The sequence below is a fragment of the Solanum tuberosum genome, unplaced genomic scaffold (genome assembly GCF_000226075.1).
Source record: "Solanum tuberosum cultivar DM 1-3 516 R44 unplaced genomic scaffold, SolTub_3.0 scf00627, whole genome shotgun sequence".
NCBI classification, from domain to species: Eukaryota; Viridiplantae; Streptophyta; class Magnoliopsida; order Solanales; family Solanaceae; genus Solanum; species Solanum tuberosum.
In genome coordinates this window covers 81,317-97,772 of record NW_006239542.1, presented here as the reverse complement: position 1 = coordinate 97,772, position 16,456 = coordinate 81,317, and the positions used below count along the sequence as shown (strand labels likewise).

At 31.5% G+C, this 16,456-nt stretch overlaps 3 protein-coding genes across 4 annotated transcripts; 2 read left to right on the top strand and 1 right to left on the bottom strand.

Annotated features, from left to right (window-relative positions):
- LOC102582289 (S-type anion channel SLAH2-like) lies at nucleotides 1-2,972 on the bottom strand. Its single transcript, XM_006366281.2, has 5 exons — nucleotides 2,725-2,972; nucleotides 2,062-2,475; nucleotides 860-1,630; nucleotides 729-760; nucleotides 1-573 (listed from the first exon to the last, which is right to left on the bottom strand). Exons 1-5 carry the CDS (start codon nucleotides 2,893-2,895, stop codon nucleotides 216-218), a joined length of 1,746 nt encoding a protein of 581 aa, XP_006366343.1. The 5' UTR covers nucleotides 2,896-2,972; the 3' UTR covers nucleotides 1-215.
- Nucleotides 2,973-7,181: 4,209 nt separating this feature from the next.
- LOC102581733 (high mobility group B protein 1) lies at nucleotides 7,182-10,592 on the top strand. 2 transcript variants are annotated; one of them, XM_006366280.2, is made up of 8 exons: nucleotides 7,182-7,303; nucleotides 8,430-8,512; nucleotides 8,723-8,842; nucleotides 8,939-8,996; nucleotides 9,076-9,120; nucleotides 9,337-9,417; nucleotides 9,513-9,614; nucleotides 10,302-10,592. In XM_006366280.2, exons 2-8 carry the CDS (start codon nucleotides 8,442-8,444, stop codon nucleotides 10,350-10,352), a joined length of 528 nt encoding a protein of 175 aa, XP_006366342.1. In that variant the 5' UTR covers nucleotides 7,182-7,303; nucleotides 8,430-8,441; the 3' UTR covers nucleotides 10,353-10,592. The 2 variants fall into 2 exon arrangements, with proteins under 2 accessions (XP_006366342.1, XP_006366341.1); XM_006366279.2 differs by having other exon boundaries at nucleotides 7,183-7,303; nucleotides 8,426-8,512.
- A 2,201-nt stretch (nucleotides 10,593-12,793) lies between these two features.
- On the top strand, nucleotides 12,794-15,278 carry LOC102588782 (LOB domain-containing protein 24-like). Its single transcript, XM_006366301.1, has 3 exons — nucleotides 12,794-13,177; nucleotides 14,904-15,022; nucleotides 15,248-15,278. Exons 1-3 carry the CDS (start codon nucleotides 12,794-12,796, stop codon nucleotides 15,276-15,278), a joined length of 534 nt encoding a protein of 177 aa, XP_006366363.1.
- The last annotated feature ends 1,178 nt before the right edge of the window (nucleotides 15,279-16,456 follow it).

Sequence of the window (16,456 nt, the reverse complement as noted above, 5' to 3'; positions counted from 1 at the left end):
ACAAAAAACAAAGCTTTATATTGATATACTATATATAGGTAGGAACACTCATTTCCTGAATTTTATACAAAAATAATACTTACATCCCTCATAGTGTTTGTACTTCTCTTCTGCATATAATATCATCAAATTCATAGGACAAGGCTAAAAATTAGGTGCTCCTCACTTGATTAATTAAGACTTAATAGTTTTACAAGAGATGCTATAAACAATTTCTAGTTACTTGAGTTTGGATGTGTGATTGAAGCCTCAATATCTTTAGCTTGAAAAGAATCTACAAACTTAAGGTATTGATCAATATCTTTGCTATGTGAGCTACCAAGATACCATTTCCGAGTTGTTTTTGGTCGTTTGCTGATCGCAATGGCAATGTCATTTGGAAATAGGTCTCTCAAAACAAAAGCATGAATGATTGTTGTCACAAGCAATCCTGTTACAGTGAGTGTAGAAAGACCACATAGTATGATAGCTAGGCACTTTGTCACCAGGTTGGTAACTACAAGTGAGTACTTGATGGTTGCAATAGCAGCTCCTGTCATAGGGAATGTGTATGCCCACCAAGCCAATGAAAACCTGCACGCGGTTGAGGAATAAGTTAGCACAGTATAAGAATCCCGTTGATTTCTCAGATGGTCACTCAACTAATAGTTGTTAGTTCAGAAAGTTATTATAAGTTGAGTGATCATCTGAGAAATCAACTCTGCTATAAGATAGGCTATTTTACTTACTTGAAGCCTCGGAAGAAGTTAATGCGAACAGCCTGAAAAGCAACAAGAGAGAATGAAATATATTAGTTACAAGCTAGTGTACTAATTTGATTGTAGATACATTCATTATGCTAAAAATTGACTAGACATACCAATGAAAAATAGAGGAACAAGGCGATGAAATAAGCAATCCGAGATCCATGATCAAACGACCCTTGGATCGTTGTCCATGCCATAGAAGCGACACTAGGTGCAGCAACAAACAGAAAGAAGACAGGGTGAAGTTCCTTTGGGAGTGTATCATTTGTTGGAAGTCTCTGATAGAGAGTTACAAACATGACTATGTAATGAGCCAATCCAACAGCAAAGAAGAATATTGGCCCTTCTTTTAGTCCCATAGATGCACCAAGCAATGCACCAACGAAATTCCCAACAATCGACAGATGATTTGAGGGATTCGCTACCTTTGAGAGTCTTCGTTGTCCTCCAGACATCCATTGTCCATAGAGTTTTAGCTCTAGACAAAAGATTGGAAACATAAGAATGTACCATAAAGATGTGTGCAAGTGTTGAGTGATCGATGTTGGAACTCCGAGTGCTAAGAACAGAAGTGATATAAAGGGAGCAAAAAAGAAGTTGACACGTATAGGGTGGTAGTACTCTCGACGAACAGCTTCAAAGTAGAAAATGAATTTCAGGGCGTAGACGAAAGAGATAATGATCATAAGTGCAGCAGATATACACCACAGGCCAAGATTTGCTTTCAAGCTTACGTGCAAGAAATTTGTCGAGGCAGAAGTGGCTAGGTTCTTCCACATTATAGCTTGACTACTAACACCTAGACAGATACCGAAGGATGAAATAGGGAAACGAAGAAGAAATGGCCATTTTCTGTCTTCTGGAAGAATGATTTCCTCAGAAGCCTGCAGGGGAAAAATATGCCTTATATATTCACCATACAAAATAAAAAGAAATTTAACTTCACTCTAAAGGCACATCAATTGGTATTAGCATTGACACAACATATCTGTGTTGCTCGGACTCTTCAAAAATGATGACAGATCCTTCAAAAATAGTGCATTTTTGGAGAGTTCAAGCAACATAGCAACATATATGGAGTATTAAACTTTGTTAGGCATATATTTTCATGGCTTTAAAACTTACATGATGACCTATATATTGTTGTAAGCATTTTGCTCTTGTTCTAGATGAACAAACACCAACATAAAGAATAGTACATCCTCTATTTCAATTGACACAGAAATTAAAAAAGTAAAGAAGACTTTATAATCTCATGGTCTTAAACTAAAAATACGCAGAATGTAGTAAATTTATGAGTGAAAATCAAGTATACCCTTAAGGTGTCCAATTCAGGTCCTTCCAAGGCATCAAAATATCGATCAACAGGAATAGTTTCTATGTGAGGACTTGGTTGAGAAATAGGTTCTTGTTCCTTTCCGCGCAAAGCTGATAATTGTCTCTCCAGTCTACCAGACCATGTTTTAAAAGAATCAAACCTTGTATCCTTTAGCTTATTAGTATTACTTCTGGGAAGTTTCGGAGACTCTGGAAACACTGTACCTCTAGGCGTTGATGTCTGAGAATAAGACGATATTCGTTTATTATTCTGTGTGGTGGTAGTACCTCGAGGCGTTGATGTCTGAGAATAAATCTCATTGAAGCCAACTCCTTTCGATGAAGGAGTTGGCGGCATACTAATGGAAATAGTACTAGTGTCACTCTGTTGTTCAGCAGCACCTTTAGTTCCCTGAGAAGAAAAAAGTATTAGGCCAAATTGTGTTACTGAGAAACATCAAAGTTAATCATCGTAGTAATAGTTGATTTCTTAGATGGTCACTCAACTAATAGTTATTATCTGACAAAAATTGCAATCATTTTCTGAGATAATTAATAACTATTAGTTGAGTGACCAGAAATATTCCCATTCCAGTACTTAAACTAACAAAATGGAACGAAACATTTATGTGAAGTTCAACAAATAGTTATCTCAACTTACGGTGGCTAGTGAGTTTAAAGAGCGGCATCGTGTTTGATCAAGCTTATAATCAATAAGATCTGTATCCTCTAGAATGCTATCAAAGCGCTTCATCGTTTTATGATGACAAGTTATAGTTTTGGATACTGATGGAATCATTTGCGCAAAATCTTCCTTTGTTGTTCTGATCATAGTTAAAAAAGGACTGCAAAATTGAAATGCTAGAAAAAAAAGTTATGTGGATTGTGGAGAGATCACAAGTCTTGCAGCAGTATAAAAAGGGCTATTCATGCAAAGTTCTTGGAAACACACATCACTCACTATTACAACCTGTCATGTATGAAACGACAAAACCATCCAAAAAAATAAAAAATTTATGCTCTCGGTGTCAATTTAAGTGTCTTAGTTTGATTAGATACAAAAGAAGTTTGCATTATTAAATGGAAGATATATATAATTCTTTAAACATGTCATTTAGATTATTAAATATAAAAAAAGACGTATATTTAAATAATTGAAGAAAAGAGTAAGAAACTTAAATTGGAGAGAGAGTATCCGAGGTTCTCGACAGGAACAAATAAGAGATGCGTTACTAGACATTTTAGGCCTATATTCCATCAAAATGCGTTGGGTATTGGTCAGAAAAGATTAATAATTGGAGAATAGACAGGCACGCAAATGGAGAAAATCAAAGCATGTGCTTGCAGGTCCCATGCATAATACTGAACAAAATTATTTTGGGGTCAAACATGAGATGTACAATAGTCATATCATAATATAGAAACAAGATTTGATACGCACATCAAAGACCAACTGTGTCAGCTTAAAATAATACATGTTTACACTTGAAAAGATACCGTTAAGTTAAATTTGTATGTGAGGTTTAAATGATACGTGGATTAGATCGAACGGAATGTAAAATACATAAGCTAAGATAAATTGACCGGATGTAATAAGATTAAGCAAGTATAACCTGTGTTAGCCTAATTCCAACGATCTTTTGTTTGGAACATTAATGATTCTCTTTACCTTCTTAACATTTGTGATTCTCTTTACCTTCTTAACATTTGAATCGTATCTTACTTCGAAAAAGAGTGAAGTTGGGAAAAGGGTCAAAAATGCCCTTAAATTATGTAGAAGGAATAAAAATGCTCTTCGTGGATAGTTTGGCTCAAAAATACCCTTGTTGTCAATACTTTGATTCAAAAATGCCCTTGCAATCAATACTTTGGTTCAGAAATGCCCCTTTAGTTACTAAATGAGTCAAAAATGCCTTTTTCCGAATAAATATATGATTTTTTTCTTTTTAAACATATCTTCTTCCTAATTAACATATTATTAAAGAACGTTGTTCTTGTTTTCTTTCTTTTAAAATCACTTTAACAAATAAAATGTAGGAAATTTTTTTTCTTCTTAATCTCATTTTATCAATTAAAATAGAATAAATTCATGTACCCTTTCGACAGATAATATATGTCATATATATAAGATCATAGTATATCCATCATAAAAATTAATTATAATAAAATAAGTAACATATTCATTTTTTATTTTTTTCTGAATTGAAGTAAGATAAATTTTTGCTAATTTAAAAAACATTATTAGAAAAAGAATGTATTAAAAAGAAAATAAATAATATATATTTTATTTGAAAAATGAGCATTTTTTACCCATTAAATAACAATAAGGGCATTTTTGGACCAAAATATTAACGGCAAGGGTATTTTTGGACCAAACTACAGACTGAGGGCATTTTTGTTCCTTTCGCATAGTTTAAGGACATTTTTTACCCTTTTCCCATTAATGTTTCTGACACATTCGTTCATGCCTTTTCAGGAATACATGATTGTGTAGGGATGTCCAAAATCAAATCGTAATCGATAAGACAATTGTAAAAGACTTATTGTCTTATTGATTTTAGGTTACTGAATTAACGGTTGGCGAACAGATTAAAATTTTATACTTAATTTATTGGTGAGGGAGCAGATTACTCAAATTTTTTATTGGATACACCGTTAATCCGTTAAGAATTATAAACTTACAATTTTACCCCTTAATATATAAAATGTATATTATTAATCCTAAATCTCCATTTAATATTTTGCCGCTCCTTATGATTTGATACATATTTGTGTGAATTGGGTTTTGTAACACCTTGCATAATTCTACGCTAAAGAGCCGAACCATTCGTCGTAAGCATATCAACTTGGACCAGATAATATCTAACTTTCTCATCATTAAAGTGCTTTATTTATAAGTTAGACTATTCGTATTTTCATGAGTTAGGAACTAGGTCTAGGTCTAGCCTTATAAATTTCTTTCAAAATCTCAGTCCTCGTACGTTTTTCTATAGGTGCCTTCACGGTTGCTTGATTTTGGGACTCTGACAATTGCTTTCATGTGTTTGTAATTTATTTGTCTTATTTTTTTAATCTGTTTTATAATTTTAATTAATTTTTTAATTTTAATTTTTCATATGATTTTTTTTTTTCATATGATTCGTTTAATACTATAAGATAAAATGTATTTTGATATATTCTATCTATTTTTTAATTTTAGACTATAAAATTAATAGATAATTTTCTTTACTTTTTAAAATTTCGTGATTCGTTTAATACTATAAAATAAAATGTATTTTGATATATTCTATCTATTTTTTAATTTTAGACTATAAAATTAATAGATACTTTTCTTTACTTTTTTAAATTTCGTATCAAATTAAAATTATACCAACAAATTCAATAAAGTATATATATATATGAAAGGTGGAGTTCTAGAAGTACATGAAGAGCTTGATCCAGGTGCGTGTACCTTCAAAACATGCCAGAAAATATTTGTCTTTGCTTGCTTGCACCGTTTCCCTCTCCAATTCTTCTTTCAATATATATATATTATGTTTTGTTTTCACTTGTAAATTTTGCATTATTATTTCAAGGATTAGGAAAGGTAATCCCATTATAAAATTTGTATAATATAAATATTTATAGTATTTGCTTGGAGATATTTAAAAGGAAGTAATTTCTTAGTTGTAAAAGAAAATAATAATTTATATTATTAGGAGAATTTTTGAAAAATATACAACTTTCATGATCATTTTCATTTTACATAGACAATATTTTCTATAGTAGTGTAATTTTTACCTGATATATTAATTATATATAAAAAAAACTTATCTACCTTGCATAACATATTATTATTGTTATTATTAGAAGAATTTTAGTAGCTCAATTGATTGTCTATATGAACAATCAATTGAGTTACTGAGATTTTCCTAATAGTAATGCCACTATTTTAATCTTACAAAAAATCAATATTCTAAATAATTATGAGCTTAAGAGCATGTTTGACATTGCTCTTGAGAGATAAAAAATACTCATTTTGAGAAAAAAAAGTATTAATTTGTAAAAATATAAGGTGTTTGGCAAATAAGTAAAACAACTTTTAAATGGATGTGGAAGCAATTTTTCTGCTGCCGGGAAGAAGTAAAAAATTTCGCATCATAAAAAAAGCAGAAGCAGAAAATTATTTATTTTAAGACCAAAATATATGTATCATATATACACATTTGTCAACGAATCCCTTATATTTTGTTCATTTTTGTAGTGAATTTAATTTGTGAAATAATGTTGCTTGATATTTTTAAGGGAAAATTTCGCAATTAGGCACTAAAAACAACTTAATTAGGCTCTATAGCTATAGTTTGCTAATTATGATTCGTAGCTATATATATGTTAGAGGAGGAGAGAGGCGAGCGAGATTGGGAGAGGGAGGAGAGAGGTGAATTGTATTTGTATAGATGTTGAATTGTATATGTATATTTGTCAGACAATTGTATATATATACATATGCATTTGTATATATGAAAAGCGAGATTGAGAGAGGGAGAAGATGCGAGCGAGATTGGGAAAGGGAGGAGAGAGGCTAGTGAGATTGGGAGAGGGATGAGAGAGGCACATTGTATTTGTATATCTGTCGAATTGTATATGTATAATTTGTCAGATAATTGTATATATGTAACTGATATGCATATGTATTTGTATATCTGACGAGTGAGATTGAGAGATGGAGGAGAGAAGCGAGCGAGATCGGGAAAGGGAGGAGAGAGGGCAGAGAGTGGAGAAAAGTGAATTGTATTTGTTTATCTGTCATATACTTGTATATGTATAAGAGAGGAGTGAGGCAAGAGGGAGGAAGAGAGGAGAGAAGCGCACGTAATTATAGCTAAAAAAAGAGGTTGCGAATGGTAATTAATTCAATCTATAGTTATGTTATCTAATTAACTTGTATGTATACTAATTTTCTATTTTTAATTATATTTAAATCATCATATCAATATTATGTCAATTTATTAGCAATTTAAGCCAGATCAATGTATTCCACCAAAAATATAGAATTGACTTATTTTAAATATCTACTTTACTCACTCATCCTTATGGATGGAAGTAGAGAAAAGAACCGGAAGATCCGGTCAGTCTACTTTGTTATTATTCGGTCATACTAAAGTGACTTGATTCTTCTTTTCTTCTCTTTAGGCTTTTTTAGAGCTCTGTTTTCTTCACTTTCGGTGCTTCTGCCAACACCTTCTTATCTTCCTCTTCTGGTAATCAATTTCCTCTCTTTTTCTCTTTATATTAACAATTGTTTGTTTTTTCTTAATTCAATTTTGTAATTGAGAAACTTGTAGAACCACTAATTACTTATTTGGGAAAAAGATATATATATATATATATATATTATTTTGCTTCATTGTGGTTGATAAAGTTTTGATGTTTTCTTTTGTTTCTGTTTTACTGTTGTGTGGAGATGAATTTACTGATTCGGTCTAAATAGGAAGGTTTAAAGTAAAAGTAGTATTTTTACTTTTCTTTTTCCTATTTATTGAAGTAGTTTTTGGTTGGTTTACTTAAAATTGGTATTGTGAGATCATGTAGAGAGATGTAACATAGTTATTTTTCTAACATGAACCAAATTCACTACTATAAAATCACTATTTAGTGGCTATCTCCGTTGATATTTTGATTGAATCGTAGTGAAAAGAAAAATAAATAGTAAATGTTTCATATGGGAAAATTAGGAAGCTTCCCATTATTTCACTGTTTGCCATAATGCATTTTCCTAGTGAGCTGGTTTGGTGGGAAAATCATGTTTTATAGCATAAAGTTCCCATTGATTCGCGGTGAGAAAAACCTTTGTTTCTAGTAGTGAATCTAGTCCTCTTAACTTTGATGGATTCAACCTTAAGAAGTTCTTAATAATGAAATTCATTTGCACTTACAAAATTATGGGTTCAAAATTTAATATTTGTTAGACTTTTAGTAGTTTTTCGCTTATACATATATATATATATGTGTTCCAACACGCGGAACATATGCTTTATTGTAACAAGATATAGTATCTCCAAGAAAAAAATGTCAATTCTGCAGGTAATTATAGGCAAAAACACATATATATTTTTGGTTGAAGAGTTGATCTTTTCACAGACATCCGAATAGAGTGTAGGACAACTAGTTGTTGTGTTTCCTTCTAATTCTTCTGGTTGTTCAGCAATGCTTTTTGTGCACAATGAGCAATATTCATGTTTTTATTTGGCGCTGTTCATATCGGCTTGTGCATTGATTCTTGTATATTGGAAATGAATTGTAACTTACCAACTTTTATCACACTGTTCAAATATAAGATGCACATTGATGGGGTTTTAACTTAGGCTGATTTTTTCGATTAGGCAGTTTTAAGTTACAATGAAAGGTGGAAAAGGAAAAGGTGCATTGAGAAAAGAAACAAGGTCGGCGTTGAAGCCTGTTGAGGACCGGTGAGTACCATTTTAAAGTTTGTTTGTTATTCTGGATTTATATGTGAGTGGTTTTAGTGCTGCATAGACCTTACTGAAATATTAGCTGATGCTACCTTTTGGGATACGGAAATGGAGTTTCTTGGATTTTCGTTTTGACGGAATGTTGTAGCATAGTGATAAAAGGAGTATCATTTTAGTGACAGATCATGTTTGTCTCTCTTATTTCAGAAAGATGGGGAAGAGAAAAGCCACATTGAAGGACGATAAAAAGAAGGTCACAAAGGACAAAAAGGCAAAGAAAGATCCTAACAAGCCTAAGAGGCCTCCTAGTGCCTTTTTTGTATTCCTGTAGGGGCTTCGTTTTCTTTTTATAATTAACTATATTTAGTTGCATATCTATAGTTATGTGCTGTAACCGACAAATGATCATTCATGCTATTGCAGTGAGGAATTCAGGAAGACATTTAAAAAGGAGAATCCTAATGTGAAGGCTGTTTCAGCTGTAAGCTTTTGATGATTATTTCATTAGCATTGCTTCATTTAATAGTTGTCCTGAGAAATTGTTAATATTATATATAAAGGTCGGGAAAGCTGGAGGAGAAAAGTGGAAATCTTTGAGTGCAGCTGTAAGTATTCTTCATCTCCTATAAAGTTAGTGATCCAAGTAGAGAACTTGGTGCAATGACCATTTTATATATGCCACATTGTTATATTGTTATACAAGTTAAATAATTTTGCAGAAGAAGGATATATATGGATTCATTACTTTCCTTTTTATGGGACAAAATCTACATATTTAATATAATGAGGTCACTTATAAGTTTGGTTCTACTTGTTGAAAGGAAAAAGCACCATATGAAGCCAAAGCTGCAAAAAGGAAGGCCGAGTATGGAAAGCTCATGAATGCTTACAACAACAAGCAAGTAAGCTTCCTATAATCTGTTTTCTTTTTAAGATTCGTATGATCTTTGAGCTGGAAAGAGAGGCTTCTTTCTTCTCACTTCATCAATGGAATTAGACGGAAAGCTCAGATGATGAGGACGAAGAAGAAAAAGAAGAAGAAAAAGAAAAAAAGTCAAAGCCTGAGGTACATGATGAAGATGCGGAGGACAGTGGGCAGGTATTAATAGCTTACGAAAGTCTAGTGTGTTTTTTAATTGACTCGATGCTTGCGTTAGTGCATCTAATAGATTTATGTTTGTGTTGACAAGACTGTTGTGGCTCACAGTTGCCCCCCGGCCCAAAGTTATGTTAGAGAATAGTTTCACTGATCATTCTAGTTATTTCATTAGGTCCTTTTCTTGGGGGCGGGGAGGGGGGATGCCCTTTTTGTCCTTAATGATGCATGAAGTGCAGTTTTGGTTGCAAAAAGGCCGAGGAAGCCGATGTTAAATGTTAAACTTTGGATGTTAACGCTTGATCCAAAATGGAACTTGTATACTCCGAGGGACATTGAAAACTAGAACTTGTGCCTGAAAAGGCAAGTTATGATAATTATTATAGATGCTGGTGGTTTTCGACAAAATTATTGCCAAATTCATAACAGAGTTGATTTGAGTTCTGTGATTTGGTCATCTGCTCAATAAACTTTGAGAAGGTAAGAAATATAGTGCTTACCTATTATGAAGCTAGTTAATTGATGTGTAAACATTTATACGTTCTCCTCATATGGGACTTCGATCCATTACCGCAAGTGCTATGCTACTTTAATTGGGAAAAAGAGTTCCTTATTTCAAGTAGGCTCATTTGTTAGAGTGGCTGCATTGTTTTTCTATCGGATTTACTAGTGCTTGATAATAATCCTTAGGGCGAAGAAGAGGAAGAGGACGACGAAGACGAAGAGGATGAAGATGATTGAAGCTATGTAATTTCTGGCTTGTACCGTTGCCTTGGTCCATGACATGCATGCTTCAAACATAATAGTTTTGTACTTCTGTCACCTAAACATATGTATTTTCTGTTACCTAGTTGAGTTTTGCAGTTTGCTGAAACTCTTAACCCTGTGAACTTATATATATATATATATATATATGACCGATAAGTGATGTGGCATCTAATGCCATCACGTTGCTTTGTTTATTGTACTGTTTGTGGTTGATATTGTTCTTTTCTCTATTATTATTATTATTATGCTTCGTTTGAGTTTATTGAGTTTCTGAAAAAAAGCTTATTATATCTTAGCTTAAACTATCTTAATATATGTCCTATCAACCATAATAGGGAAGGTCCTTAATGGAATATCATCCGCCTTTTTATCCTTTGTAGGTGTCTTCCATTTTGGATATAGTTTGTTCATCCCTAGATGTGATGCATGAAGTGGACGTGGAAGTGAAAATTGATAATTATTATACCTAAGAGATGAGTTTCTAATATCTTTAATCTATAATCTAAGGAAATGGGGAGATTGATGATGATATCACACATGCATTATATATTATTGGATCGAGTTGATGATATGGAGTTCCACATCTAGGGTATTGTGTGATAAGAGTGTGTCACCATGGATTAGAAGTCAAGTTCTAAGGAGTGATGGTCAGACCTACTTTGTTATATGAGTAGAGTGATCACCAGTCAAGAACATACACGTCGTTTAGAGGATGAAGGTAGCAGGATGAGGATGCTCAAATAGATTTGTAGACATACTAGGAGAGATAAGATTATGAATGAGGTTATATGAGATAAGGTTGAAGTGGATTTCGTAGTGGAAAAAATTAAGGAAGCGAGCATGGTGATTCGTACATGTGAAGAAGAGGAGCGCATATGCACCATTAAGGAGATGTGAGAAGTTTTACGAGAGGTATAGGTAAGCCAAAGAAGAACTGTGGTGGGGGGGGAGGTAATTAGGCACACCGTATCACTTCTTCAACTTACGAAGGATATAACCCTACACAAGATAAAGGTAAAAGAATAATAGGTAGCCGAGTGTTGTAGTATTAGCTAGTTAGTGTACATGTAGTATCTTATTTTCCTAATTTTCACTATTACATGTTTCATTTGTTTGTTTATCTAGCTATTTTGTTGCCGACTTGTTTTCTTTCTATTATGCTTTGATTACATTTATTTTAAATTAATGGTCTATCGAGAACAACTTTTCTACCCTACAAAAATAGAGATAATATATGCATATTTCCTACCTCCGTTAATCTCACTTATAAAATCACACTGTATATATTATTATTATTATTTATATTCTTTATTTGAGCTATGTATGAAGTCTTAATATTTAGGATAAAAGTTTGCCTAGTTAAATATTGTTTTCTATATTTAGCCTTTAAAACCATATTTCAAATTAGATAAAACTAATTTCAATTACTTTTTACTATTTCAGTCTTCAAAACCAACATATACAAATATTAATTGGAGTTTTGGTTCCCTGTTTAAATTACTTAGGAACTTATAATATTTAGAATATTTTTTTTATATAATATTTTTTGTGCGTATCATTTTTATGTATTTAGTGAATTTTCTATCTTGCTACAAAACAGTAAGTCTACTCATTAAAAATATGGCATTGAATGTTGAATATTTTTGTGATGTATGATATCTTTCGATGACATTTGAATATTGAAAACTTTTGTAATATATTTTCTTTTTTCTTTTTTGAGCTCATTGAATATCATAAATCTTTATTATTTTCAGGAAATCAAATATTATTTATATTTTTTGTTTTACAACTAAAGTATATTATTTAATTATTATTTTTTTGAATTATACTCATTGGCAGGAGCACAAGTTTAACACACGTATTCAGATTATTTGCAAAATTTAACTGGGATATTTGGATCAAATACTACATAAATAAAAAAAAATCTGTTACAATAAAATATCTATAATTATAAAATCTATATAAGTAACTCAGCTAAAATATTTGTTTTGGCAGGTTTGGAAGATATTTAATTACTTAGAATTCAACTATTGTAGGAATGTAATGATATTTTTTTATTTAAATAAATATTTCATTTATCTTGAAGTCAATTGTTGTTATTGGTAGATATAAAATTCATGCAAGACACACATACGCTAAGCTAGTCAATCAAATGTGAACATATTTACTAGCAAGAAGGATTTCGTACCAAAAAGCTAAAACATATCACTAACTTTTAAAGGAAAAACATTCAAGTCTATTAAATAAAATAAATATATAATTAAATGTTAAATCAGATTATCTCTTATGTAATATGATTAGTCAACTCTATTCTTCCACAATTTCATGTTAAGAGAGGCAAATATAAGGAATAAACTTCTAGATCTGTTAAATAATTATTTAGGAGTAGCTACTTTTTAACTATTGTGAGAAAGATGAATATTGATGCTGCAGGTGCAGGTGCAAGGGGTAAATGTGCAGCATGTAGGTACCAAAGAAAACTATGTGAGGAGAATTGTCCGTTAGCTCCATTTTTTCCTTCCAATAAAGTGGAAGATTTCAATAAAGTTATTCGACTTTTCAAAGTAAGCACTATCATAAATATGCTTAATTCTGTTGCTGACAATGAGAAAAAGGCAAAAATGGTGGAAACCCTAATTTTAGAGGCTAAGATTAGGTATGAAAATCCTGTGCACGGATGCATTGCCGTTGAAGAAAAATTGAGGTTAGAAATTGAAGAAACTATGAAAGAGCTTGATTTAGTGCAGAAAGCAAACGCTTATTTCAAAGAACTGCGTAAAAGATCATTGTATTACAAGGTAAATTTTTTTCTTTAATTTTAATTTGATTTTCTTTTTTTATAGTATATATATTTATATAGTTTAATGATTTCCTCCTATTTTATTCGAAGTTTATTGCCAAAATGATCAATTAAAGAACATGATACATTTGACTTACCAATTGAGATCTTTTGATTCTATATTTATTAATAAATTAGTTGTCAAACCATGAACGAATGATATGTATTCTCACTTTTCATTGTTATGATTAAATTATTTAATTTAATATCAATATCTCGTTCATATAAGTACTTTTTTATATATAAAATTTAGTATTCAAAGAACTTTACAAACAAAAAACTAGCAGATTTGGAGAGTTGGCCCCAAGTCTTGCTCAAGCACCATAAACATTTAACCAATACATTATCTATCATATTTAAGGATATATATACATTAAGGTCATGTAATCTCCCATGGACTGGCTAGTGTAGGTTGATATGATCCTCCGTAATAATTATGTATCCATACCATCCACAATTTGTCCTTTTTCTTGCATAAGTTTCATAGTTGGTTTTCAAGAACAGCTTTGCTGTATACCTCTAGGAAGTTCACACCTCCAATGGATTTGGGGCAACATAACTTTTCCCAAGAAATCAATACTTTCTTAGAGGCATCAACATATTCAGTTCATAAAAACCTTTTGCAAATAGATTCAATGGCTTGTATGATCTTCTTAGGCCGTGAGAAGACTTGTGACTAGAATATTTTTTTCAAACACCAGGATAACCCGCAGCCGCTACGACCTCTGCCACAGCCTCTGTCCTTCGGGTGCACTTTGTGCGCACTGGGTAAACCCCCAATGTGTAATATCTTGCAAACAACACAAGGGATGTAAACCTCACTAGGCAAGTCCTATGTGACAGGCTTGACTCAGAAGACATTGAGGGGGGATCGATCTCGGGCCATCCGTGTGACTAGAATATTTGTATGGCAAATAAGATACTTTTGCCTAACTGAGTTCTGCTAGTATACGATAGAAATCTAGTGGTCCAACTTATAATTCTTCTCAACACATCTTATAAATGAGAGGTTTACATTTGACTATGAGCATTCTTTTAGTACTTAAAGGTACTCCTAAGATACTTGAAAGTTAAGGAAGTTCTCCCTTCACAAAGTTTAGCTCTTGAATTACGTGGTCTTGGACATTCATCTTCACCCCTCTAAATTAAATATATGCTACTTTAAAGCTTGAGATAAGAACATCTGAAAGCGTTCATAAAGACATTTAATAAATTATTTAACATCATCTCTACAAAATAGTAGTAAGTTGCCTACAATACCATTCAACAATCAGAAAAATATACACATAACATATACCAAATCATATATAAGTTGTGTACTTTTTACACAAACTTGCTCTTGGACTTGCCAATGGTCTTTTGGTTATAAATTTATTAATTCGTTGCCAACTATTATTGAATGATTTGTATTTTCACGTAGAAAAGTACGATTAAATTATTTTTTTATATATAAATTTCCCTTCAGAAAAGTACGTACTTACTCTCTATAACACATTTTTTGTTAACCTACAATACAATGCAACAATCAGAAAAATGCATACACACTTAGCATATACCAAATCATGTATAAGTTTATGTATTTTTTTACACATAACAGAACTAAATTAAATATTTCACGTAGAAAAATCTATTTTCTATGATAAATGATTAATTTGTCGATTGCACAATTATTTCATTTTGTGCAGAAAAATAAAGAGACCTCTACAAGTGGCACACAAAGCTTTAAAGGGCACAAGTCTGACTCGACTTTGGAAGAAGCTACGAGCATTACTGAACATCATGCCATTCAAGATGTGGAAACCAGGTCATGTCGTATTATAAATGTTTATATGTTTAATCAAATTACTTTTAAGACGATTTTAGAAAAAAATTCTTGAAGGAAATTCTATATCAATCCGTATGAACCTTTTTTTGATTTTAAATTCACCTTTCAAGTAAGAAAAAACTCTTAAGAAATTTATACTACCAATTTTGCCTATAAACATTGTGTGCAATGTCTAACATTTGTATTTATTTTTCTATACTGTAGGATTGATCTCAATGACAATGACGGGACCTAGGAAGCACTGGGATTTGCAATGAAGATGAGATGAAGATCATAATTTCTATAGATTATGATTTTAAGAAAGTTAGTTTTGGTGACGTAAAATGATATCTTATAAAGTTTATTGATGCTCATGTCCTAGTGTTGAAAAAAGAGACGACATATATTTGAACATTACAATCTCGTTGTGTTTTTATTTAAATTGTTTCTCCTCACGTGCCTTGCACGTATAAGTTGAACTATTGGTACACTGTTTTTTAAAAAAAAAATTATCTATTAAATCAAGTCTTTGAGTTTATAATGTTTATACATGAAAGACATAAGAATAACATACAAGATTCTGTGAATATTATCAATATGAATTATCATATAGTGACTTGTTTGATGATGATTGTACATATATTATGCATCAATCCTAGCAAAGTAGCTATCCAGAGCACTAGCAATATTTTGCTAGGTGCCACCAAAAGTACTGCTACTATTTGAATCACATAATGACTCTTTAAGCTTTAACAAAAAGTTAGTGTTTGGCGGGACTTTTTAAATATTTATGAAAAAATAAATTTGGGTTAAAGTTAGAAGGCATAATACATAAATATGACTCGTAACTTGGCTTCAACTGAAAATTATGGCCTTTAACTTTGTCAGTGCATAAGTAGGCACACTAACTATTCATAACTTAAACAAATAAGCACTCGAATATTGCAGGTCATAGAAAAACTTATTTATCAGAATTGCAATTTAAATGTTGTATTCTTTCTCAGTATACAAATTAATTACAGTGGAAATCTATATATACAAAACTATGGTTATCAATGTAGTCGACATCCTCACGTCATCTAGTCATGCCTCATTGCCATTCTCAAACCGCAATAGAAAAAAAAAATGATTCTTTGAAATTATAATTGGTTGATTAGTGACCACTAGAAATTTTGTATTAGAATCTCACTATCAAGAAAATTGGACGGGGTCATTTATGTAAGTCAACTCGAATTCATATCTAAAAAATTTGTGTATACATATTTATATTATATACATTTGTAATATTAATAAATAAAAGAAATGAGACACAACTACTAAGATTATTTCTAAAAAATTTGCATCCCTTTAGAATTATAAAAAATGTTGTCTTAACATAAATCATTTTTTGGTAAATTCTTCCCCAAAATCAAGAACAAACTTATGTAATTATTT